General features: G+C 43.8%; 1 protein-coding gene across 1 annotated transcript; it reads right to left on the reverse strand.

Annotated features, from left to right (window-relative positions):
• Positions 1–26111, reverse strand: LOC144768665 (perforin-1-like). Its single transcript, XM_078652486.1, has 3 exons — positions 26032–26111; positions 6575–7159; positions 1–3955 (listed from the first exon to the last, which is right to left on the reverse strand). Exons 2-3 carry the CDS (start codon positions 7114–7116, stop codon positions 2869–2871), a joined length of 1629 nt encoding a protein of 542 aa, XP_078508612.1. The 5' UTR covers positions 7117–7159; positions 26032–26111; the 3' UTR covers positions 1–2868.
• Positions 26112–27129: the final 1018 nt, after the last annotated feature.

Genomic DNA, 27129 nt, shown 5'->3' on the forward strand with positions numbered 1-27129 from the left:
TAAAAGCGGCGATAATGTATCGCCTGTCCTTGATATTATGCCCCTTAGTGCCCAGAACAGCTTTCATATGAGTGCTAAGAAATTTCACTTTTGGGAGATCAGAGGCATGTGGCAAATGACGTACGCAGCTTCTTGTTGAGGATCACACCTTCAACAAGAGTTTTGGGATTAGAGACGGATCTGACAGCCAAGGAAGAGCAGTTCGCTGCCATCGGGAGGGGGTGGGGTTAAGGAATAGAGGTAAGATGTGTAGGTAGCACCCAGGTCTGGATTGGGAACAAAAATAGGCCAGGGAACCTTAAAAAAAGAAAGTGTCCCACACTTGCGGGTTGCACCTTTTCACAAAACTCTGCATCATTGTTTTAAGTATTATAAAAAGAAGTAGTTGGGTTTCTCTAAAAGAGGCATGTTTTCTTAACTTCACTTGCCCGAGTGCCCGCTTTATCAATCGGACCCTGGTGGCACCAAGGAAGCAGGGTGAAAGAGGCAAACACCACGGACAGGGTAGAAGGGCTGGAGCGTGATTGAGAACAACACCACAAACCACTGAAGGAAGGGTGTGCGGGTGGTAGGTGGCAACACTACAGATAACGGAAGGAGGGCAGAATGGAGGAACAGGGAGGCGGGGAAGTACAAGAGGCAGGGCTCGAGTAGGGGTACCACGCGGGTGGATGGAGTCCCCCCACTTATTTTACTGGGTTTTTACTGGGCGGACGCCGTCCTTTCTCCCCAAAAACTGGACTTCACTCTTTGGCCTCCCTGGGGCGAGATCGGAGCTCATTCAGAACATCTGTATTCACTGCGGGGGGATTAAACGCAGGCACCGGCAGCCCCCACGAGGCAAGGTGCAGACCACCTTTCATCTAAAGGCATATGAATACCCATGAGATTCCTGTTGTGCCGTCACTTCCGGTGACCCCGTCCCCCCACTTATTTTTTTAGGACTTGTGCCCTGACAAGAGGGAAGTATGAGAGAGTGCATACATTTTTGCTTGCTGCATGCAGTGTTTCTGGTACTATCAGGGAAAATAACAGCAAAATACTGGCCCACCAGACCATAGAACAGGCACAGAAACATATAAGAAACAAAGAACAGCCCACACATGGGCCGGTCAAACAAGCCATTCTGGCGCTGCCAGACTGATTGCCCTATAGGCCAGTCCGACCCTGGATCTGTCTGCCCTGCTTACAGTGGAGGCACTGCTGGGACCTGCATTGCTTTCAGTAAAGGCACTTTTTGGAACTGCAGTGCTTGCAGTTAAGGTAGCAATGGGATAAGCAGTGATTGCAGTGGAGGCACCACTGGGATGTCTGCAGTGCTTACATCGGAGGTGTTGCTTGGATCAGCAGTGCTGACAGATAGGACACTGGTGGGATGTGCGCTGCATACATTGGAGACACCGCTAGATGAGTCTGCAGTGCTGACAGGAGAAGCACTGCAGGGATCAGCAGTGCTTACAGTGATGGCACTGCTGGGTTTGTCTGGAGTGCCTAAAGTGGATGCACTGCTGTGATCTGCGCGGCATACTGTGGAGGCACTGTTTGGATCAGCGCTGTTTACTGTAGAGAAACTGAAGTGTATTGCTATGCTCACAGCAGAGGGACTGCAGGGATCTGCAGTGCTTGCAGTAGGAGCACTCTTGGATCAACCTTCCTTTTTGAGAAGTTTTATATACCAGAGGTATCAGAGCGCTTTACATGAGGAGGTACTATTGCTTCAAAAACATAGTTACATAATTACAACAGTTTCAGGTATGTAATTTCTGGAGAAATAAGGGTTATAAAGGCAAGGAACAGGTATGGGGAAAGGAAAAGCAGGCAGGGGAGAGAGAATTAGGGGAAGAGAGGGAGGGAATAGAAGAGGCAGGAGAGGGAGAGGGTTAGGAAACAAAGCGGGGCGACAGCACACATTTTATCAGCAGGCCTATATTTAAGGCACTGTTAGGATGTGCAGCCTTTGCAACACAGGCACTACTGGGTATGTCTGCATTTTCTACAGTGGAGGCATGTGGGATCTCTCTGTGGTGCCTTGAGTGGAGTCACTGCCGGGATCTTCAATGAGGGTCTTAATGCAGGAGACAAGGACAGGTGTTGGGGGAGAGGACAGGCATGATGGGACAGGAGGGGAGAGCACAGGGATACTAAAGGATGTGAGATAGGGGTTGAGATTAGCACATAGGCAACTGAAGGGGGCCTGGGGTGGGCTGTGAGCAAACAGATACACAATGGAGCAAAAGAAGAAGAAGCCAGGACAAGCGGACAGACAACAGAGGGTCGGCGGCCAAGAGGGACTGGGGGAGGAACATAGAGGAGATTCAGTACATGAGTGAGACATCTAAAAAATACACACTGCCATGGGGTACATAAACAAAAACAGAACAGCAAAAAGCAGTGCCTAAAAAATGAGCAGTAGAAGGACACAAGTAATACATCCATGTGCCAGGAAATGGAAAACACACGAAGAGTAAGGAAGCCTATGGAAGCTGGCCAATAAGAAGCAAGCAAATAGGCGTGACAATGAAGCCATTAATGGTAACCAATGGGTGGCCTCTTAGCCCCCTGTAAGGTAACATGAGGTCTCGCAAGAGACATTACTTTCTCTCTCGTAGGCGAGACCTAAAAAGAATCTGTATAATTCACAACTAAAACTCGGCTTGAATTCTGATTCCAAAAAGATCAAAGTTAGACATCAAAGATTATCATTTTAAAATATGGTTGAAGACGGCCTCATATGCAGATCAAAGCATTTTTATGTTGAAGTAAAGTTCTTCTCCAGACAGGGCCATATGTTCTCTTGAAGTAAATTACTTGGTCATTGCTTTCATTGGTGAGGGAAAAATTGGTTATGGCGGCCAGCACTGGTGGAGCTCAGTGGTAGCTGGCTTTGTGCTCGGAGCAAGACAGCCCTGTCAGATAAGGGCCGCACTCAACATTGGTATCGTAAAAGATTTTGCCATGCTTCAGGTAGCAGATCTTTTTCTCAAAGCCATTGGTTTTAACCAGTGCCTCCGTGCATGATCCCAGTTTTTCTGCCCAGAGATAGTCCTGATCGAAGATGTTTACTTCCAATTTGGATTTCGGGCTCAAGCCAATGGGTCCAAAACTCATTGTGTAGTTCCAGTTTGGGTTATCATTGTTATCAATAGTGTCTGTTTGGAGGCACCTCTTCCCCAGGCACGCCTTCACAAACCCATCTGTTTGTGAAATCACGTCCCCATACAACTTTTCCCCTTTCTTCACCTGTACGGTCAGCATGGCCAGGCCTCGTTTCTTGGGGCAGCAGTCTTGGGTGATCTGAGCATTTTGTTGGCAAAGGCATGTGCAAGGCTTAAGGGGGCTTGGCATCGTGTCCTTCGGGCAGGTCAGACACTTCCTCCTAAAGGCTCTGGTACGGATGTAGTCAGTAATCGCCATTTTCAAGTCCTTCTTGATCGTGGGGCTAAAATTGACCAGCTCATGGATAGGTGTCAATGAGTATGAGATGACGTCTGGCTCCTTCTTCAAGTTTTTCATCCAGGTCAACATCTCACTGCGGCTCTCACTCCCCATGAAGAGAAGAGAAATATCACTTGAAGAGCGGCTTGTGGCCTTCACAAAGCGCTCATCATACTTCCTTGAGAATAGGCCATTTGAGAGCAGGCGCTGTTTGGCCTTCCGGCACACCTCATGGCGGGTGGTTTTGGTGCCCATCCTGAACACTTGGGTGGAGGCCTCCGACCACAGGCAGTCACCTACCTCATCAACGGTCAAGCCATCTAGGGACAATTCACATGTCTTCAGTGCAGTCACCTCCTCAGCATGGCCTCCCAGCTCCCCTCGATGGATGTAGTGTGTGCCGTACAGCTGAAGAAGCTCCTGGTACACAGCCTTGTTTTGGGAGTTGTATGGGTGCTTCAGTCTTTTCAGCCATGACAAGAACATGGGCTCGAGAGGGATATCGCGCTTCAAACCGTACCTGCAAAAGACAGAAGGGAAGGGAAAATATATGAAGAAATCACCTGTTAGCATCTCTCTTATTTGTTTATTTTTATTTCAAGGCACTTTTTAAGGCATTGGTGATGGGTTTCAATTGATGCATTTTTTTTACATTTCTCCAAAGCTTTCCATCTCCTTTTTTGAAGGGGTGGGAGCCATGTTATTCAAGTATAGTGGCAGAATCAATGCAGAGACCAGGCAAGAATATCCTCCTTTGGAAACATGCTGAGGATTTACAGAAGTAATGTATGGAGAGGTACAGAAAGGAAAAGAAGTTGGTTGCCCACTTCTGTTAGGAAAAACCACAAGGTGAGATGAAAATAGAGGAATCTCCTCAGTAGAAACTCTGGAAAATCTTTCATGAAGCAGGTATAAAGATTTCAGCCACCACGGAGTGACATAAGCGAAGGTCTTCATTTTAATGATCTACAACATTGAAAACCATAGTAAACACTTAAATTCAGAATGCAGCGTTTGCTAGCAGTTCTTACTATACGGTCTTGGGCATCAAGACCTATTTCCATTACTGCTATGTGCTACTCATGACGTATTGTTGCAAAAGTAGTACTAACTCAGGACAGTAACTCCCCAAGCAATTACTATCGGGCTTAGCCTCAGTTTACAGGATAGGCTCGGGAGCTAAAGCAGAGATCGTCTTAAAGTATGTCACAAGTGTGGTCTACCACTTTTGTGTTATGATCTCTCATCTAGTTCTCCTATAGTCAGGTAAGGCTGGATTTAAAGTGTTCATGAATGTAGGCCAAAGGACAGTGACAACAGAGCCAGCTGGGGAAATGCAGGTTGAAAGAAAGCAAACCCCTACTGGCCACAGCACACTGGCTAGACAGTGGTTGGTACATTTCAGCTTGAATCAGGGGATATGAAAATCCATTGAGGCCTTTATAGACAGAGTAATCTGTCCACAAAGAGTGGTTAGTGTTTGAACTACAAGTGAGGAAAGTTGTGAAGGTGTTTCTCCGCAAACTGTGAATTTCTTCAAATCTTCAAAAACCTTCACAATGTCTTAAAACGGTTATGAAGTTAATAACATTTGTAAGAAATAAATTAAACCAAATTGCAGGAAATTGGGGCAAATATAGATCAGGGGAATGAATTGGCACCCAAATCTTTTACAGCACAATTCTTCTGCTAAACAATTTTTGGCACACATTTACACTAGTACAAAGTTTTGCAAAAAAACTTTTAGCAAAATCCGAAAACAGTGCAATTTTCATGAGCTGCAAAGTTTGTATGCTTTGCAAATGTTCTTAGACAAAATTAAAATTTCACATGCAGGTCTGAGGACACTAATGGGTGAGATTAATACAAGCATTCCTTCCACATCCTTGTCTGAAGAGGACTACCAGTCCATGTGTCTACAGTCAATTTTCAAGAGTAGGAGAATGGCACAGGGCTAGAGGAAAATGTATATAAGAACCTGTGTCACGCACTGACATTTCTAAGATGGCGGATCTATAATGATGCAAAAACGTTCTCTTTTAGAATGGCAGATTTTCAGGTTGGTATCGGTACGCTGGAAAGTGCCAAAACACATTCAAAGAAGGGCTCTATACTGGAGTTTCTTAAAGTAGGGAAACAGCAATTGAACTAGTTTCCATTGCATTGTAAATGACATGGGATTTGCCGGTCTCCCACCCTGCTCCTTCTAGAAAAGTCCTGTCTCACTTCTACATGGCTGGATGCTTGACTACCAAAGGAATCTTGCTCAACTCCCATCCTCTGGCTTTGTATGCACTAGATACGTCATCTGATATACCCGCCTTCTGGAACCCTGCTCGTGCTCTGCCCCCAGCCTCGTGTGCATAAGGAGAGTCTTATTCAACCCCTACCCCCCATAACTGCACATGTGCTAATAAATGTGTGCGGGGGAGCCGTGTCTTCCCCGCGGCTCTTAGGCGGGTTGGTGCTGGCCACAGGATAGGGAATGTGGATAGGTTAGCTAGGTCAGAGTTGTAAAGCTCCAAACTGTTAAGTTAATAGGGGAAAGAAGGTTCTGGCACTTTTTGTCATTACTTTACTCTGAGTAGGTGGTAGTCAGGTAGTGCTTGTTTCCTCCCTCGAATCTCCCTTTTTAAAGGTAAGAATAAGGCTGCTCTGGGACAAAGATTGGTTACTTTTTTCGCTCTGCATTTGTTTTTGCCAAGGTAGGGCAAACTACAACGTTAGTGTGTAAAGAGTGTGCGAGGTCTGATTAAATTGGAATACCTCTCATTCTTACTCGACTGCCCTCATTTGCTTCACCAGGGTTCCTCCTACTTTCACACACACCTCCACGGTGACTTACTCCTTGCTCCTCACTGGTCCCTTGTCATGCAACGGAGTGTACGTCATTCTTCTTCCTTCCTCACCTCATTGACCTTCGTTCCCACATCAGTGACGTACTCACCAAATAGACTGAATCATTTGCACATTGTGGGTCTCATTCATTTCAATGCAGGCTCACTCGCTCCCCATCCTTTCAGCGTGGTCGCCCCCCCTCCAGAGACGCAGTTTTTGAGCACTTTGCAAAATAGCCCCTTCTACAGCATGTTGTTATGAACATTTGCCATTCACCGACTCCATACCCAATGTTACTTACTTGTAGTAACTGCAGTGGACTTCGTGTTTTGTGAAACTGTATTTGTCGTGGAGCCTTTCGTTGTTCGCGAACTTGGCCTCCCCCGACTGAGAGCCGACGTAGACCAGCTGCTCTTTGGTGTTCTTCCGGGGCAGCCGGCGAAGTCCTAGGGCCCAGTTGTTCTTCACCCACTTTCCAAGCGATGCCACTACTTCAGCACTGGATGGGAAGTTGGTGGTGCCAATCTTCCTGTGACATTGATCAATGGTTGTCCAGTCTGTGAAGACATCTGGCAGCTTCTGGAAGTCTTGGTGCTGGTGACTGTTCTGGCACACAATACATGTTTTGCCAGGAGCTGTTGTCATCTGGATTATTGGGTACTGCTTCTGGCTCATTGTGGTGATATCGAAGCCATTCGCAGCGCTGGAAACGCCAGGGATGAATTTGTATGTCTTGCATTCTTCAGGGGTGGCAGTCGTACAGCGGCCATCTGCATTAGCTATAAGTACTGGGGCCACCACCAGCACCCACAGGGAAAACACATGTTTCCCAATGTGGCCCATGACCACCACTGAATGGCGCCCTAACGAGAGACCTCTTGCTCACCTGAAAACGAAGCACAGAGAATGAATGCAACTAGCGTAGTATCAAGGGTTCATGTAGACACCATCCCCACGATTTACCATATTTTAATTCACTGATTCTGTCAAGATAGCTCTATGAGCATATACAGATGTAGTCACTTCATACCAAGGTAACTGTCCAAAATTAAAACACACTAGTCCTCTTTGAGAGAAGTAAACCAAAAATCTCGTACATTTAAAAAGAATAAACCTTGGTTTGTAGCTGTTTTGCATGGCAAATCTAGTAATGCAGGGTAGAACTAATAAAAGTATGTGAATGTGAAAGAAGTACACTTTACATTTCAGTTTCCAATATCATTTTTGTAATCAAAAGGGGTAAAACCACAGGAAACCAAGAGGTATATTTGCTAAAGTTTTGCAAAGGCATTCACATGGCACAATGTAGTAGAAAATGTGGCGTCTATTTGCTATGCATTAACCGTCCTGCAAGCACGTCACTAAATTGTGTAGCACTTTGGAAGCACCAGTGCTGACATTAGTAAACATAAAGCAGGTTTCATTAGTAGCAATTCCTGTTTCTAAAATTGGTGCCGTGTTTTGGGTGGTTTTAATTTCATCTCGTTATAAGCTCACTAAAAGGCATATGTGTTGTGCCTTTTAATAGAGTTGGATTATTTGAAAGTGCGGCAGGGTAGCACAGACAACAAAGGGAACTGACGCAGAGGTAGCACTTCTTTCGTGTCACAGAATCTGGCTGTTATCAGCTGTGCCTGGTGAAAGTGATGGTGAGTAAATACCTACCTCAAATTACAGTGGACAAGGAAACAAGTTTGATTGCCTCAGGTGCGCTCAGAGAGGGTGGGAAAGTGAGTTGCTACATTTTTAAAAAAAAATGTAACTAAATGGTGCCTTTTACAGCATGGATTTCACTTATATTCTCTAAAAATTCTGCCTGGGTAACATTTTAATTATGCCAAAGTAATCTAAGTAATTTCAGTCATTTCGTGTTACTCTTTTGACGTGAAATTTCCAAAAAGTACCCGATTACGCTCATTTACGTAATTATGATAATCTGGCACAAATGGGGCATATTACTAACAAAGTGGCGAAGAGAGGTGTTAGCTGCCTTGGCTTAATGCCTCTCTTCGCCACTTCGGAAACGCTAGGCTGCACCATATTACCAAGGATATGGTGCAGCCTAGCGTTTCCCCATGCGATGGCGATAAGTTTTACAACTTAACGCCAGCGCAGGCAGAGAAGGTTTGTTTATGTACAGGAAGGTGTTCCTTCCTGCACATAAACAAAGCTTAAATGCCATTTTGTAACTTACATGTGTGCTGCTTCATGCAGCACACATGTAAGTTACAAATTGGCATTTTTAAAAAGAGGTTTGTTTATGTACAGGAAGGGACACCTTCCTGTACATAAACAAACCTTGACATTTTGCTTTTTCCATGTGTGCTGCACAGGTCTTTCCTGTTCTTAAATTTGGCGCTGCCACATATTATCGCCTCTCTTGATAATAGGTGGCAGCGTCGAAGTGAATGGGTGTTGCGGTGGAACGCGCACCGCAACACCCACTGCACGCCCCCTTTCATGATGAGTTAATCGTGAAAGGGGCCCTATTTCCAAGGCAGCGTTAAGTCAATTAACGTGGCTTTAAGCCACGTCAATTGACTTAACGCTGCCTTGATAATAGGGTGATGCAAATATCGCCGCGTTATCGGCAGAAAAGTGCCGATAAGGGGCTTGATAATATGCCCCAAAAACCCTACTACAGCAGCACATGAACAATGAACTTAGCGAGCACGCGAGGCTGCTGGCTGATTTGTGTTCTGTTCCATTTTGGATGCAAGAGTGCATTTTGCGCTAAGGAAAATATCACTAAACCGTGATTTAGGCTGCTTGTGCAGTTCTGCGTAATCTTCCATAATTTCGCTGTCATTTTAGATATATACAGTACAATAAATCACACGAGTTACTCATTAAACATTCAAAAAAGATTAACAACATGCTCAGGAACCTAACCCTCCACAAGACTTTTGGGGATTCACCCTTCAGAAAAGAAAACGATATAATGGCAGCAAAACACTGATTTGTTTAGCACTATTTTCCTAAACATGTATTAGCAGGTCAGGAAACTGGGTTAGGCTATTTTAAAGAGCCTTTCTAAAAAAATCAAATATACCATCTTGCTTCATTTCTTCATTAAACTTTCTCCCATCCTGTGGCCTTGAAGCAGATCCTAAATCATTCAGTTCCACCACTTTAAAACACATGTTCAGTATTATGTTAAGGGATGTGAGGCCAGATGTACAAAGCATTTTTGTGTTCACAAATGCTCCGATTTGGAGTTTGCAACATCAAAAGGGATGTGGGGCCAGATATACAAAGCATTTTTGTGTTCACAAATGCTCCGATTTGGAGTTTGCAACATCAAATAGGCCTTTTGCAATGTACTAATCCCATTTAGAGGTCAGTAACTTTTTTGACTCCTAAAACGGGTTTAAAAATATATAAGGAATAATTATTCAGGAGACGTTATAGACTAGCCTTAGAAATCGCATTTACTATCCATATGTCTCAATGATTTAGGTCCAAAATAGCAGTTGTAAACCATAGAACAGTTACCACTTCCAAGTTGACGTGGTAACCCATTCACAAAATGGAAGGGGTCTAAGAAGAAACTGTCTTACTATTTGATAATGCCCTAACTAGATTTGAATTAGATTTGTTTTTCAAAATGAATAAAGTAGATGGAGTTTCATACTAGTTTGGTAAAGGATATGTTATATGCATCTAAAGTTGAAGCCCTGGTTAAAGGAGTTTGAGGACTAAATTCACACGTAGACACCTCTGTGCAAATCTCTTGGGATACCTTTTAGGGATTTTATGAAATACGTTGTGTCTCATATAAAGAAGATCTCTGATAAATTCTTCAAAATTGAAAGAGAATATGTTGAAAATGAACTGCTTAGAAAGTAATTAGTATACAAGTAGGTCACAAGGTGTACTGGAAGAATTAGTCAAGGTTAATGTCAACTTTATTAAGAAAAATATAAAAATGCAACCCCTAATCAGTGCAAAGCTAAAGTCAAATATTATGGCAGTCAAAACAAAATGGGCAAATTATAAACATTATTTGAAGGTTTAAAAGGAAGATCACTTGTAAAGAGTATTGAAGATTAAACTAGCAGAGTTGTGAATAAAAATATTAGTATCTGTTTTAATTAAACACTATGAGGAATTTCATGCTGCAAAGATTACTCCGTCTACACCAGCTATTAAAATACAAATTTTCAAATATTAAAAATGATTATTTCAAAGATTGTGAAGAGGTAGAGTTGACTATTCGAGAGTTTACATTGAATTTATTGCAAAACTCTCCAAGTCCAGATAGAATAAAGTTTTTATATACTAATACCTGCGTACTTTGAAATTATATAAGACATTTTTGCTGGATAAGTCAGCAGGTTCTTTTCTTGAGCCATAGATTTGTGTCATGAAAGGATATATTTAACTTTATGGAAGAACTACAGATCAATTTCGCTGACTAACACGGATTGCAAGTTATATGCTAAATTGAAAGTTCGGAGACTAAACATTCATTCTTCCTAATCTATTTACATATAAGCAGGGGAACATTGATTTAGGATAATGTCACTTTAAAATATATAACTATTAAGTAAGACCTAGGGTATGTCCTTAAAAATTGTTGTTCTTGTAGTTGGTGCACGACAAAGCTTTTTTGACCAGCTGGGTTCGGAATACATGTTTCAAACTTTAAAATGGCATAGTATTGGAACCAAATGTTTGAAGTATATCATTTTATTTGTTAGTTTATTGCTTAATTTCTTTCAGAAGCAGTACAGGACAGGGATGCCCCATATCAGTGCTTTTGTATTTTCCAGATGTAGAACCTTTTCTACATCAGATTAAAGAAAATAATGTTTGCCTGGCAATGAATTAAAGTTATCTGCATATTCTGACGACATCGTATTACACGTTTCAAACAGTGTATTACAATGCAAGAATTATTTTCTGAAGTGGATTAATTTTCCATTGATTCTAAGTATAAATGAATAGTTGATAAGTCAGAAATCTTGCTATTGAATACGTTTGGAGACTATTGTTTGATTTAGAAAACACAAAAAATCAAGGGTGTGTATGTTTACGTATCTAACTCAATTGAAGAGACAACTTAAGTAAACCTTGGGTATAGTAAATCAAAGATGTGCATGGCATTGAAGTGCTCTCCTTAAAGATTATTCTGTTGGAGATAAACGATACCCTGAAGATGATACTAGCTCCTTTTTTATTTCTACACTATCAAATTTACCTAGATTCCTGTTTAAGATTGTTAAGTCTTTTTTTAGAAATGTTATGGAATAAGAAAAAGGCAAGAATTTCTCTTTCAAAACTTAAAAGATTGAAAACATGTTCGTTTTTTTTACTCATCCATCTGCAAATTTTGGTTGTATTTATTTAGTACACATGATTTGGTTATGCCTACACGTGTAACAGAGACAGATATTAGCACTGTGTTTGGAAAAATACATGGAAACTCCCACATTTTTCATATAGCTAATCACAACTAAGAAATTCAGCACACCCAAATGGTGATTAAAACAATTTTTAAATTATAGAAATGACATACAAGGGAAATAACCCCTGACTCATAAGTGATTAGTGTACACCTACAGAAGACCAGATTGCTGCATCTCACACAGAAGGAAAAGGAGCAGTTTGACAACTCACTAACTAAAGAGTAAATATTATCCACTCCAGAGTTCTACCATTCACATGCTAGACTACTGATGGAGAAGTTGGAAATTTGTAATGAGTCCAATGGAAGGGGCTGTCTTTCTGACTCATTCAGAGAAACATTCTTTGTAATGTCCCTAAACCTGGCAAAACACACAAGGACTAGATTCATCCAGGCCAATGTCAATGATGACAGTAGATAGCACAATTCTTAACCTGCCATTGTAATGAGAGCCCTGAAAATAGTCCGAGATATAATACATCCTGAACAGCCAGGTTTTATTACATAAAAGAACACTATACATAACCTATGGAGCCTGGAGCATATGTTCATTTTCTTGGACATATCTGAGGAGGAATACACATTGGCCTCACTAGGAGTCAAGAAAGCATTTGATACCATTGAAAGTCATGTAACAAGCCCATGAAAGATATAATTTTGGTAGTGTTATCCTGGTTTCAACTCGTATTGGAACTCTCAGTACAGATTGTAACTCACTTAGCCAAGGTTTGAGGCTTGTAGTGCATTGTCGGAAATACCTTCCAGACTCCAGAAATGTCTGTGTTTTTTTTTGGGATGTATGACGTTACAACGCATGCTTTTACCACGCATGCTGTTACAACGCAGTTTTTACAACGCAAACCTTTACAACGCATAGCGCTTTGGGGTGCTGGATAGTGAATAGTTTAATTTACTATTCCAACTCCAGTCCCTGTGGACACTAGGGAAGGTGTTGGATAGTAAATTAAATCTATTCCCTATCCTAGAGCGCCCCCCAGCGCAATGCGTTGTAATGGTTTTCATTGTAAAACCTGCGTTGTAAAAGCACTGCGTTGTAAAAGTTTCGTTGTAAAGGATGTTTCCCGTTTTTTTTCGATATTCCAAGGTGTCACTAATGTCTAGTTTTCAGAAAAGGCTGTTTTAGTCAGTTTTCCCGGATGGCAGCAAATTCTGCAACTACCAACATTGCTGAAATGGGTCTTTTTTTAAGCTGAATTTTTGCAATATGAGGGGGTCTGTTTCAGCACTAGGCCCGACCACACAATAGGGATAAAGCAGTGTGGGAGTAATGAGGAGTAGAACGGTTGTTACTATCAATCTGCATCTGTAAAAAACTTTTTATTTTGCCATTTTCCATTGAAAATAATAAAAAACACATGGCAAGAAAAACAATGAGATGTTACCCGGGCAATTCATTCCACTGAACATTTCTTTCAAATGTCTGACTGTTGCGGTACTCAGTAAGCCCGCCCCAACCCTCGACCAGTTCACAAAATTTTCGACCATGCATATGCTCCATATCATTCCATAACAGTTACTAAAACTCAGTGGTTAGGAGATCCAATAGCTTTGCAACCATCTTCCTCCAAATTTGTAAATCCTCAGCCACCTTGTCGTTTTTGTGGATATGTTTGATATGTTGCTCATTTGCCAGAGCCCTTTCTAGTAAATCCCACCTCCAAACTGCGGTCTCCGGCTCCCAGGGTGGTTCCAGAGAACAGCGATCCCTCACCTTGCCAGAACCACCCGGAGCGTCAGCATTTGGGCCGACATTTGGCTCTTGCCCCTGGAGCACCCCTAGTAAACAGAAGTTCTCTGTCTTTTTCAGGGTCACGCCATTTATATGAGACAGTGTGCTAACCACCTCCATCCAGAAGCCCGCCAGACAGGCACAAAACCACATCATGAGTAAATAATCCGCAGAAAGCTGCCCGCATCTACTGCACTTGGTGGAATTCTCGGGATATATTTTAGAGAGCTTCATTAGTGTCAAGCAAATTATTGAAGAGAGTGAGTTGAAAGTGTGTGTTGGGTGACACCAGTCTGCCCTACTCATATTGTCTCTGACCATTCAACTTCAGTTAGCTCATCTACGCAATCCGCTCTTAACCTATCTCTGGTACTCACTGTATGCCCCCCCCCTTGTCTGCCAGTAGTCCTATATGGAGGTGTGTAATCAATCTTCTACAACCTTCCAGGTCTATCAGCTGCCTCATAACTGTGTGTACCTGCAGCGCATCTGTTAATGAGTTCCAGAGGGCATAGGCCGTCTGCCCCTAGAAAACCTATAGAATTGTCCTTGGCCTACCTTGAAGCACTCCTGGGCCTGTTCAAAAGAGATAACCCTCTTGTTCAGGTAAAGATCCCCACAGTCAGGCATACCCCCATCACACCACCCGTCATTGGATATAATAATAGGGGCATTTATAGAGCGCTGAGTTACGCACACCGGCGTGTCCCCCGTGTACCTTAAAGGGCAGAAACCAGCTTCAGAGCCTACAGGAGTAGGTCTTCTGCATAGGGTACTCTTCTCAGGACCACCAACATCACTCTGTGCCACACTCAACCCATCAACCTATCAACTGCAACAAATATGGGAGGGTACCAGGGATCACCTCTCCCATCACGAGGACCTCTATCAATGTGTGTGGGTCGTAGGACCCTACAAGAATAGATTTTTGCCACGTTGGGTCCTCTTCAAGCCCCTGCACCCCATGCTGCAATCGCGTTGCTGCATGCTACAGGAAAAGATTGGGTATTCCCAGACCACCATTCCTCCAAGGGAGATTCACAATGTGTAGCCTAACCGGCTAGGTGCACCTCCCCATGTCAAGTCCCTCAGTAGCTTATCGAGTTGCATAATAGTAGACGGGGGTTTCAGAACATTACGTTCTGTAGAACACACAGACATCATTGTAGGAAGAGCATCTTTGCCACAGAGATCTGTCTCATCATGGACAGATTGAGTGTTTTAGTGAACTTGACTGACCAAGTAAGCCCCCCTAGCATCTTTCCTCTATTAAGAGCATAATGGGTTTCGTGGCTCAGTGTGAACAACATTGTGGGATATTGAAAGGTGTCCCACTCCCAAAACAACCCCAGACCCCCCAGGAGCACCGCATCCCCCTTCCCTTCTTCGCCATGGCCTCTGCTCCATTATAGTGTGTTCTCTGGTCCGCTTGGATCGTATTCTGTGGTGTCACTCAGCAGGCCCCTCTCTGGAGTCTAGATCATCTCCTATTCCTGCAACTCAGCATTGTCCCACACCTTCAGCCAAGCCCCCTGCCTCCTCTGAATTCTCAATAAAGTGACTCTTTCCCTTGCAGATCACTTGAAGGCAGGCGGGGATGAGCAACATATATTCAAGATTCGTGGCTCTGAACTTTGCCTCACCTCAGTGTAAGATTTACTTTGCGATTGCACCTTGCTTGTGTAGTCCAGGTAAATAATGATTTTCTTATTTTCAAAGGAAAGGTGGTCTGACTCCCTGGCTGTCCACAGGATACGGTCCCGGTCTTTGTGGTTTGAAACCTGGGCAATTAAAGCTCTTGGGGAGCGCCCTGCATGGGTGGCAAAACCAGAACATTTGTTCCAACACAAACTCTGGGGAGAGGCCTCTCGGTCTCAGGCCAGTAAGAGTCCAGTCCTTGAGAGAGGTTGCTGCGTTGGCACCCTCTGCCTGCTCTGGAAAGCCCAGGACTAGAAAATTATGAAGGGGTTCTGTCCAAATTACCCTCCCATACCTGGGCTAGTGACATCACAAGATGAAAAAGTAGAATAAAAAGGTATTAAGGAATCAATTCAACATTAACTTCTTAAACAAGATATATTTAATTATCCTGTTATTTAAAAATATTTTGCAATAGAATCGAATTTCACAAATTTACAAGAACATGTATTCGCGTCACAGGACAAGGTGGCACAAAACAACAAAATTATATGAATTATACACCATTACAATATCTATACATCACACAAATACAATATATACATTACATATACAACAGTGTACCCTACACAAAAAAGTAATAAGATTAGATTTTACAATATCCACTCCTAACTTAGAGTGATATATATCTACAAAGGAAATCCTCGCAGCACCTGAGTTGTAAATTCTCTTTACCCAAAATATATATATAAGTCAGGGCACCAGAAATCAAACACAAGGTGTAAATATAGGGGACTCCTTATCACAATGGTGTCGACGCAGTCACGGTTGCGTTTCCGCCAGTTGTCTCTTTTGGCTTCATCAGGACACAGGTACTTGACAATTAAACCCACAGGTTTCAAAAATCCTGGGGAACGAGATGACTTCCTTGTCTGGTGCACACAGGGTACGCCCTCAGAAGTGAGGGCGTCCACTTCAATGTCCCTAGGTACGCTTGCTAATCAGGAAAGTGAAGGCGATACTATTAATGTATATGCAATCCAGTATACTCCTTATTAGTGAGTCTAGGTCGAAGATCACGGTAAATCCACAATCCAGGCACTCGAAGCCACAAACATCCGGAAAGCCCAAGAAGCACAAGTTATTTCAGTGGGAGAAATTTTCCACTTAATCCACCCCATCATTCAACAGGTTGACTGCCAGTTTTAGTGACGTTACCTGCACCTTCCGTTTCTTCAATACCTTATATGGTGTGTATTCGCTCCTCTAGCTTCTGTAGGTCTGTATAAGCCAGGTTTACATTGATAGCAATTTTAACCCTTCTCACCTTCAGGGCTTTGCAAGAGCTGTGTGTAGCTGCCAGCAAATATGCCCCTGAAGGCTCCTCTGAGGGACCCTCCAGTTCTTGCACTGTCTGGGACTCCATCGGGTGCGTAGTGCGGGAAGGACTTGCATATTGTGTTATTCTGTTGTGTTTAGGGGCTCTTTCCTTACCCATGCTTGCGCCTCCTGGAGTAAATAACAGTGGGCCAAGGGGGCCACTAAGGCACAAAGTTGGTGAGGGGTGCACTTGGCTCTCCCAGATTTCCTATGAGTTGCGCCAACAGCGGCTTGGTTGCAGGATTTCAAGACTCTCTCAGTTGCAGGCTCTGAACCCCTCTGCACAGTCCACTCTAGATCTCCCTATCCCGTCTCGGCTGCATCTCCCAGGCTCTCAGAGGCCCGCCCGCTGTGAGGGTCTACAGGTCTAGCTGACCCTCTGGGGCCTCCCCTCTGGCAGTACTGGACCCAGGACTCACTGCGGAAGGGCAGCTCTGGACCCAGGACTCTCTCTGGCTGCCAGAAATGGCCTCTCACTGGGTCTCTGTGGGGCATCCCCAAGGTGATGTGCTAGTCCCCTGCTAAGGCTGGTTTTACAAGGCCCCTGTGAATTGATCCTACCAGGGTCCTTCCTATGTGGGGCCATAGTTAAATTTGACCTATCCAGCCTTCTTAGTGCCACGAGGCATTGTATTCACCTGCACTCTGCCGTCTGACAGGACCAGAGCCCAATCCTCACCCGAGAACCCTCCAAATGTCCTCTGTTAGGCCTATATCAGTGGAGTTGGGTGCCCCCTCCACCACAGTTCCATAGGAGGCCCCATCCAGTGCGACCACCACAGACCACCTCAACTGTGCCAAGGCGGAAGGCCGCTCTGCATCAGCGGTCACCCGCAGTAGTGCAGCCTCTGTTGTCCTCCTGGCCAGGGGCTTCAGCTCAAATCAGAACTAGTGCAGCCAAACTTCACTGCCGCAACACCGTCCCGGAACATCTGCCTAGCCCGCTCTCGCCTCCTCACCTCAGGGGCCCTCCAAGTGCACTGCAGAACATCACCGGATCAGCAAGCCCACCTTGGCCTTGGAAGTAGCCCGCAGATTCGCAGCCTACAATGTCCTCCAGGCGGGGGCTCACAGCTCCAATCGAGAGCAGTGTTGTCAACCCTGCAGGTGCTGGTCTGCCCAACATGTCCACCGGAGCACGGTCTCACCACCTCACCTCAAGTGCCCTCAGTTTTCACAGTAGAATATCAACAGGTTGGCAAGCCTACACCCGTCAAGGGAACTGCCATCCTCCCATCTGGTGGTCCTGCAGTGCTATTCAGGCAGGATGCCTCTTTGGTTTGGATGAGAAACAGGTCTACTCCACCATCTTGTTAGGCAAATTCCCCATCAATCTGCATTACACAACGACACAGTATCTTGTGTATATTTAAAAAATGTAAACACTTCCTTTATGCCCATTGTTCATTCATTAGATGGCACCATATGAAATGAAGCACAGTCGAACAGTGTGAAAAATCATAATAAGCTGCAGTTCATTTGTTGTCTCTGAGTATTGAGTGTGTTTTGGGCAACCAACAAACACTTTATATTCCTGTGACTAGAAGGGTCTGATCAGCACAACAGTATATTACTTTTGTGAATCATCCATTGGGGAAAAGATTACAGATGAAATTAGCGTTTCTATTTTTTCCCTTATTTTTTATTTCAATAATTAGTTTATTTGGAAAACCCTGAGCGATCTATGCAAAGTGCTGAATTCTAAATGTTGCCTACTTTTCAGAAATGTAAAGCTTTCCAGGTTCACCCAGGGGTTTTACCCCTGATTCCACTTCAAACTTCTAGTAGGCTGAAACTACAAAAAATAGAAAAAATAGACAACCACATACAAAAATTCAAAAATGGTGGTTAAAAATGTTTTCCAGCAACTCAGTGTGTTCCTGAAAGCTGGGTGTATGGAGAGTCCAGCATAGCGTACCTTTTGTTGATGCCATTGTTAGTAAAAAATGAGGCTTTCATGCCCAGCACTTTTTCGCAAATTTTCCAAACCCCCAAAATTTTTGCTGTATTTGGTATTTTTTTATTGGTTCCATCCAAGGGATTCCACAAGCCCTGGGTGCCTTTAGAATCCCTAACATGTGAGAAAAAAGGACATTAACTTTTATGAAGAAAGTTATAAAGACTTTTACGCACACCACCCCAAACATCCAAAAATGGCTCACCTCCAGGAGGAGGGCGGGGCAAGAAGAGGGGGCAGTGGGGGGGAGAGACCACTAGCAGTCAAGGTGATAGGAACCCATAACTTCATATCTGTCTAGATCAGGAAGTGTTGTGATTCAAAAGCTAGTCAGGAGAAGATAAAGCCTCAATGAAAATAGTAATTTAGTTAGATTCTCCATCAATATTTATTAAATAACAGTCCCTGTGCAAAACCCTCCCAAGTTGTGTGATGTTTATTGCACCTGGCATTTTTCAGGTACAATAAAGATCGCACCCACAGATACTTCCACAAATGTCATCATCTCAAACCTCCCAGAATTTAATAGTATGATGAACTTAGTAAATACTGAAATAGGTGAATTTTCTTACAGAAAGCACCAGAGTTAGCATGTTATGTTACATTGAGAGGGTATAATTTGTGTTAGGTGCTACTTATTACACTAGTTAAATTCCGAAACCCCTGGATACTGGATTTCAGCAGGTGAGATAATTAGCACCTACCCCAACCTGCCACTGCAGCAACATTTCAATCCACACCTACCTTTGTTAGGGGGATTTTGACCTCATGGTACCACTAATCTCGAGAATACTATTCCTGTGTATGCCGTATACATAGAAGCTCAGCTGATACAATGCATGCTGATGTGATTTAATCTGCTGAAGATCCAGGACTTTAAATGGGCCGGGTCCTGCTGGTGCTCAGCATCGGTAGTTCTAAAAACAGGTGCCGAGACAGGTCTTTACGGGCTCTTCATTTTTGCCGTCATCCTCAGGGTGGATTTTTTTTTCTTTGGACTATGCAGCAGTAACACCATTCACTGCCTCTGATATACAATCAAAAAGACTTGTTATAGTTCTTTCACTCAGTGGCATAGCAAGGGGGGCGGGAGGGCATTCTGGCCCGGCTGGCACGAGTTTTCGGGGCGGCGGAATCCAACACCCTCCCTTGCCTGCAGCTGGGCGGCAAAAGGAGCTACTGCCAAACTGCTTTCACTGTCTCATAGTTTGAAGCATTTTCAATACTGTACATAAAGAAGCCATAGTTGTTGGTTATTTAGCATATGCAACTACCAATGATTGACAAAGTCAATAGTCCTGGTTTATTGTTGGTGTAATGTTACTTGTTGTATTACATATCTGGGTGAACTGACAGAAGCAACAAAATGCCAGTCGTGCGGTACACTATGTCAAGCACAGATTTTTAGCTTATGTGTTTTTAAGCCACACCCGTAAGTACATCGGCCACGCCCTTTAGAGAGACCCCTCAGTTATTTCATCCCACTCAAAGCCCTGCATATATCCATATATGTAATGTTTTGAGCCAGCTCTTCCTTTGGACTTGGAGTTGGTCTCTTTGCTTCATCCACTGGAGTAGGACTCTTAGTTCAGATTCCTTCTTGTCCTCATGTTATGAAACCCGTTTCCTTACTTCCAATATTACTTTTCACCCTGCGTCCTAAGATCTGAAAACAAGGAGTCTCTCCCAGCACTCGTTAGCTTGAAAATGTAGGTTGCAACTACTCTCTCTTAAACTGCCCTCTGCCTCAGAATGAAAGATTTATTTTAATTGAGACATGTTTGAGGTTTGAAGTGCATTGGCAGAATTGCAGTGTGTGTGGGGATGCTGGAGGGTCACGTTCGCTCACTTCACATGCTTGGTGGGATTTGAGATGTGTTTCAAATGGGGAGTGGGCATTTTTTCATTTTCTGGCGACTCCCTTGATCGTGAGTTGAGCGGTTTGGAAGTTATAAGCACACAAACATTTCCTATGGTACATGCCTTTGTATTGGTACCCGCAGCTTAACCGATCCTATGTTGCCACAGCATTGCATGAGCTGCGGAAGAGTGACTTATCTGACTTTTGATCTTGCCCAATGGCGACTCCCCTGCTAAGGCGGTGGAGCTTCGCCCCACTTCTTCAGCTGCAAGCTGAATGCAAAAAATAAAATTCTCATAGCTTTGTTATCATTTTGTTTTTTGTATTCAGCTTGCAGCTGAATCCAGGAAGGCGGGGCTGGGCTTCCCACATCACAGGGGGAGGAGTGGTGGAAGGACCTAAAGTGCGCATGATCCCTTGGCCAACTGTCAAGGTGCTGGATAAAATACCAAGGTGCATAGTTTTGAATCCGCCTCATGCCACATTAGTCCAGCATCAGGCACTGCCTGTCTCATTATCTAACTCTTGCATGTTCTTTTTTGCTCATCTCACTCTTTCTTTGGATAAAGAATTAAAGTATATAGAGGAAAAACAGCTGCCAGTCCCCACAATTAAGTGCCAGTGGGCTCTCCTGTGGCCACCAGTTAAAATCAGGCACTGGGGCACAGAGGATTTGCATGGGGGCGAGGGAGGGTGACATAAGGAGGGGCTGAAGGGTTGCAGTGACCACAGAGAGGCCCAGCATGTTGGAGCAGTGAGTCATGAAAGGGGCTGCAAGGTTAACAATAGCACAGCAGGGGCATGTAGGGCAGCCAGAGGGGTTGCTGGAGACACAAGAGACACACAAGTCTGTGCAGGGTTGAGGAGGAGAATGCAGAGCAGCTGTAGGGGCATGACAGAACAAAACAGGGGCTGCACCGATGGCAGGGAGACAAAGAGGCTTTTGAGAGGCAAGGGGCACAAAGAGCATGGCATGCAGGCAGTGAATGTGGACACAAAGAAGGGCTGCATAATGGGATATGGCACACATAATGGGTGCAGGAGCGAGGCAGGGGCACACAGAGGAGCTTCAGGGGGCAGATAGGAGGAGGAGGAGGTACATAAAGGCTTTCCCGGGGGAGAGGGGAGGGCACAAATGAGCAGTGCATGGGGGGCACACTATTGCTTCTTGTGGGGCTATGAGGCACAGCACATGAGGGGTGGAAGCCACAAACATGTAGCAGGGGCAGGTGGTGTTGGTAGAGTACATGGACTACAGGTGGGGCAGTAGCACAGCGGGGGACTGCAGGGGAACAGGGACACATAGAGGGGAGGTGAGGCATATATGGGAGCCACAAAGGGTGGGGGTCCATAGAGGTGCTGCAGTGTTGTGGCAGAGAGAACAAAGAGGGGTTGGATATAGTGGGTGCTAAAAGAGGGGGCTGAGGGCAAGCTAGGGTGCACTGCAGGGTTGCAGGGGGCAGGTGGGCCAATAGAGAGCCATAGTGGGTGCAGACAGCACAGAAATGCTGCAGGCAGAGTTGCCACATGGCCATTAAGGAAGCAGCCTGATCAGTATTTTGAGGTGAAGACCAGCAAAATCATTGTGAAAATCTGTGAAATCTGCATCCAAAAATTGAAGACTCACTCAGCAAAGGATGTTTCATCAGAAACTTTACTTTCAAACCAGCATTTCATTCGAAACATTTTCATAGCCTGACGCGTTTCAGAGCTCCTGCTCTTTCCTCAGAAGCTTGTTACAGTCCAGAGAAGCAGTAACATACCCTCTTCTCCCCTCTGCATGCTAGTAAGTAATTGCCCTCAGGTCAGTCTCCTGCTATGCCATCAAATGCTGGTCGTTCAAGGGGAGGCTTACTAACGTTGCCTAACACATTTACACTAAAGGTATAAAAAAGATTCTTAATACATCTTCTTATTACCATATCATTCTTTGTGAGCCTTACAAAGATAGAACCTGGATTCTTGTAAATTTCTATTATAATAATTTTGGTACCAATCAAGCAGAAATCTTGGCTCTCCTAGAAAAAGAAATTGCTACATTTTAGAACATATATCACCAATCTTGTGACCTAGTTTGGATTGGGGATTTTAATGTGGCCTGACAGCTGTAGAGGGCCATTCTGTTCCCTATTTTAGCCACAATAAGTATGGTGACCTTCTAAATAGGCTACTGATCAGGGCCGGACTGGGAACCACAACAGGCTCTAGCAAAGTGCTGGGCCGACCCCCCTCCCCACTGGGGGGGTTGGAGGTGCCACCAAGCTCTTTGCCGGGGCCGGTTTTCGGCCGATTTTGTTAAAGGGCCGATTTTGCAGCTATGCTGCAAAAACGGCCCTGTAACAAAAACGGCACCCAGGGGTCCAAAACTGGCCCCCACCCGTGCGGAGCACCGCGGGATTGCCCGGTGCCCGCTATGGCCAGTCCGGCCCTGCTACTGATAGCGAATAATCTTGTAATGATAAATCCACAAGATATTGTTAATGGTCAGTTGGATTTGGCTTCTTATTTTTCAGCTCCTGATTATATTTTGGTTTCAGACTCAATCAGAAATTACTTTACCCAAATTAACAAACCTTCTGCTAAATTAGCCATTAAACCTTTGATTGTAAAGAAAAATGGGGTGGCTTGAAAGTAGGAAAAGGTGGATTCAGTCAAGTTTGTTGGGAATATAGTAGCAAAGCGGGAATCAGAAATATTGATGTCTTGACCCAATTATTAACAACGAAATGCTACTAGCCTTTGAATTAATCCTATTGGAAATTAGTCATAATCTGATACGCTCTGTAGCCAAAGAGAGTGGCAAGCCCTCCACTTGGTTTGACGATGATTGTGTGATAGGACTTAAAAACCTTCACATGGCTCTGGAGGTAAAACCCAGAGATCAGAACCTTGTGAAGACATTACGACAAGCCTACAAAAAAGCAAGCATAATAAGGCTAAAGTTCCTAAAGGAAGAGATGTCGAAAAAGTTGCAAAGGGCCCTCAGCACTAAATCGCTCACAGGACTTTTGGTCCGTAATTAATGCCCCCTTCCTGGGAGATGATAATATGATGACTACATATTTTCATGTGGATGAGGAGGCATGAATCACACACTTTGAAGGTGTTTTTGGTAACACACCCGATTTAATCCCCCAGCTACCGCCTTTATTGCCATCTAGTTTAGAAGATAGGATTATTTTTAGCCTGGAAGAGACACAGCTTGCTCTTAGCCAGTGTAAAAGATTAAAGGCACTGGGTTCAGATGGGGTCCCAATTGATTTTTTCCCAGATAATCAAGAGCTTTGGGCTCTACTTCTTACAAATGTTTTTAATAGAATAGCCCAATCAGGTGTACCATCTTCTTGGAAGAAGACGGTTATCATTCCCATCTATAAAAAAAGGGGACAAGTCGGTCCCACAAAATTACAGGCCAATATCTTTATTGGATTCAGCAGCTAAAAAAATGGGCAGGCTACTTTTAAATAGACTGGAGGAATGGGCCGAGGATAAGAATCTAATAATCCCAAGTCAATATGGCTTCAGAAAAGGTAAGGGAACAGTGGACCAATGTTTGAATTTAAATCGAATTATCGGAAAATATACGGCGGCTGAGAATGGTCATTTATACCTTGCCTTTATGGATTTGTCGTCAGACTTCGACTGTGTGGCACAATCTTAATTATGGCTGATCATGGAAGCCATGGGAATCGAGACCCAGATAATTAATGTTCTCTGTGACTTATATGCCGAAGCCACAGTCTGCGTCAGTAGAATTATTAGGGGTGTGAGGCAAGGATGCATGCTTGCACCATTTTTATTTGCTATGTATACTAATGCTGTCGAATCCGCTCTGTTAGGTTCCCTACATTAACTCCTCCCCTGTCCCGATACTCCTCTACGCTGACAACGCTGTGTTCATTGCGCATACTGGTAATGCTTTACAGCAATTAATAAAGGAGTATTCAAAATTTATGAACAATTTGGACCTGAAGATTAATTACACTAAATCCTTTGTTCTTGTGGCAGGGTCCAAGCGGAAGAGACAACCTTGATTGTATATTGAAGGCTTAAAGTTAGAGGTCGTAGATTCTTTTAATTACTTGGGGGTTATGTTTGACAGAGATAACAATTGGAAAAATATGGTCACCATTAGAGGACTATTGATGTTAAAAAACATTGCTCCAGAACCCAAGGTAAGATCGCTAAGGTGTACTGCTGGAAACAAAACGTGTTCTCCTTTTTATGGTTGGTTACAACAGACAAAAGGTGGGTGCTCACGGTGCTATCTTTTTAAAGCTATAAAGGTCTTACACACTGTACTTTATCTGAGATAACATGAAAGCTAGCCATGGTATTAACATAAAACTGAATGATTTGGGACTCACAGTTTATGCGTTAGCACAGAAGAATTCCATGAAGCAAAATACAAAACATTTCTTTATAAAAAAAAAAAAGACAGCTATTGGCTTTGTCTATGCTTGTTTCTTTAAGAGGACGCATTCCCCAGTGCCCCCCACATTTTCCGACCAGTTGTATTGTGAATAGTTGGGAGGCAGAGGAAATGTAATGGTCAGAAGTATAGTAAAGAAGATAATAACAAAAATACAAGCATGGACTACTGCTAGTATTTAATAATATCAGCAGCACTGATAAATCTCATTTCTTATTTACTATTGCAATAACAGTATAATAAAGTGCAGTATCTATGTAAATCTTACTGCCACTAGCTTGCAGCTTCGAAGTGCTTTAATTAACGGGTGCTATTAGTTTAACAACATTAGTTCAATCAGATGGACCTTTCACTCCACAGGGCACCCCTACTTTGGTATATGGTAGTAACCTTTCAACCCCCCTCCGGAATCCGGCATCGTCCAATTCGCCCTGTCATACTTTCAAACTAAGGCTCCCTTTACAACCTGAGTCGTGATATGTGAAGGAAAGGGGTGACCAAGAACTACCGTTACCCACAGCCATTTTAGTTGTGTTTACATATGGGGCTGGAGTGTGGGGAATAACCGGCACAGACATCACCTCCACCTGCCATCAATAATATGTCTTCCGTTGCAGCAAAACGCTGGCACAGCCATGCCAGATAATTACGGAAGTGCATGCTGTTACTGCGCCTCTCCTGACATTACAACTACACCTGGCAATTACCAATGAACTTAGTAAAAACGCTCATCAGGCCAAATATCCAATAATATTTCTGCAGGGCGTTTTTCCGGCTCCGCACAGTTACCTCTCAGAATGCTGAGAAGTCAAACCTTAGGTTGAGATAGAGTGCAATTTACCAAGAACCCAGGTTGTGCACATGTCTCTGTCCTCAGTGGATGGGCACCATGATCCTGCCACATCAAATCAAGGGGGCAGACCTCCTTGATGTGGAAATGTCACTCTCCCTTTCCTAGTTTTCATGGGCAGGGATTTATATACTTCTTTCGTTCTAGGGTGCCACTAGGAGAGAACCATTTCAGGGCATGATTTAGGAATTTTTGTTTTTGTTTTTTTACATATTTATATAGCGCGAACTCGATCCGAAGGTATTTGAGCGCTTTACAAGAGCACCAGGTACAGTTACACAATGACACATTCATTTTTGGTAGGCACAGGGAGATGGAGTGATTTGTCTGGGAATCATAGGATGCTGAGCCCAGGCTCGAACCTGGTTCGCCAGCTCCAAAGTCGGCAGTTCTGGCCCATACCCCACATCATTTCCCCAATTTTGCTGCCTTGACAACAATTCAAGGAGCCCAGTGTCAGAATAGACCTGAAGTACTCACCACTGCTGTCCTCTGGTCAGCGGGTCTCTCTCAACAGCTCTCCTTACAGCACACAGCCACCGCTCCTTTTTGTGGCTTCACAGACCCCTCCCCCAACTTGCTTCTGCTTGCCCCCTTCCTCTTTTCATAGCTGCAGTCGCACCTTCCAGCATGTGAGCTCTATCTTTATTCACCACTATTTTCACACTTTTTAACACATCCTGTCTGCCCTCTTCCTCATCTCTGCTTCTTAAACTCAAACGATCTATCTACATTGCTATGCCACGTATACAAATATATATGTTAGGTATTTGATATACGGACCAAACTCCATGGAGCACTGGCACACTACTCTCTGATTCATGCTTTGTTAAATCACTAGTAAAAACCGGGGAGTTTCTCCAGAATCTTCAGTCTTGTTACCAGTGGCGGCTGGTGACATTTGAAAGTGGTGTGGCATAAAACAATTGTTGTACTCAGTGCTTTAAATGGGAATAAGTAAGTGCAGGTACTCATTAAAATGAGCTAGAGGTGTAGTGAGAGGGTAGGGGCGGGGCTAAAGGCAAGCCATGATGATACTTCATGACCTATATTAGTTGCAGCACACACCAAAACACATGAGAAATGTGTTTATATAAACAAAGCAAGTTAATTCATTACACAAAATGAAAGAGAAATGCTATAATATGTTAACATTTCCTTTTTTTGCAATAGATGCACCTTCTTAATGCCATACTGTTAATTGCTGTTGTTTGGCACAAAACTATATATTTTTCGGCACATGAGTAGGAAGAATCTGAAAATACCCCCAGGTCGCACCAAAGCTCTTATGGCACCAAGCAAATGAAGCGAATCATCAGGACCCTCCTCAGAAGATATCTCTGGTCTCTTTCATAGATCTATCCATTCATCCTACCATTTACCTGATGATGTCCACCATTTACCCTTTACATTCTGTCGTCTATTCTGTCTTTAATCCATCATTCAGTTTTTCACCATTCCGTTTGTCCACCCTTCATATACAAACCTATCCATCCATCCAACTCAAAACCTATCCATTCATCCTTTCACTCATCCATCTCTTTATCCACCGTTTTGCTCATTCATCAAACCTTTCAC

The sequence above is a fragment of the Lissotriton helveticus genome, chromosome 7 (assembly GCF_964261635.1).
Source record: "Lissotriton helveticus chromosome 7, aLisHel1.1, whole genome shotgun sequence".
In the NCBI taxonomy this organism is placed as follows: domain Eukaryota; kingdom Metazoa; phylum Chordata; class Amphibia; order Caudata; family Salamandridae; genus Lissotriton; species Lissotriton helveticus.

Excerpts from the sequence above, each read along its gene's own strand:
- LOC144768665 (XM_078652486.1), bottom strand. The coding sequence starts at position 7,116 with ATGGGCCACATTGGGAAACATGTGTTTTCCCTGTGGGTGCTGGTGGTG. Across the intron at positions 3,956-6,574 it reads GTCCACTGCAGTTACTACAA|GTACGGTTTGAAGCGCGATA; the intron begins GTAAGTAACATT and ends TGTCTTTTGCAG.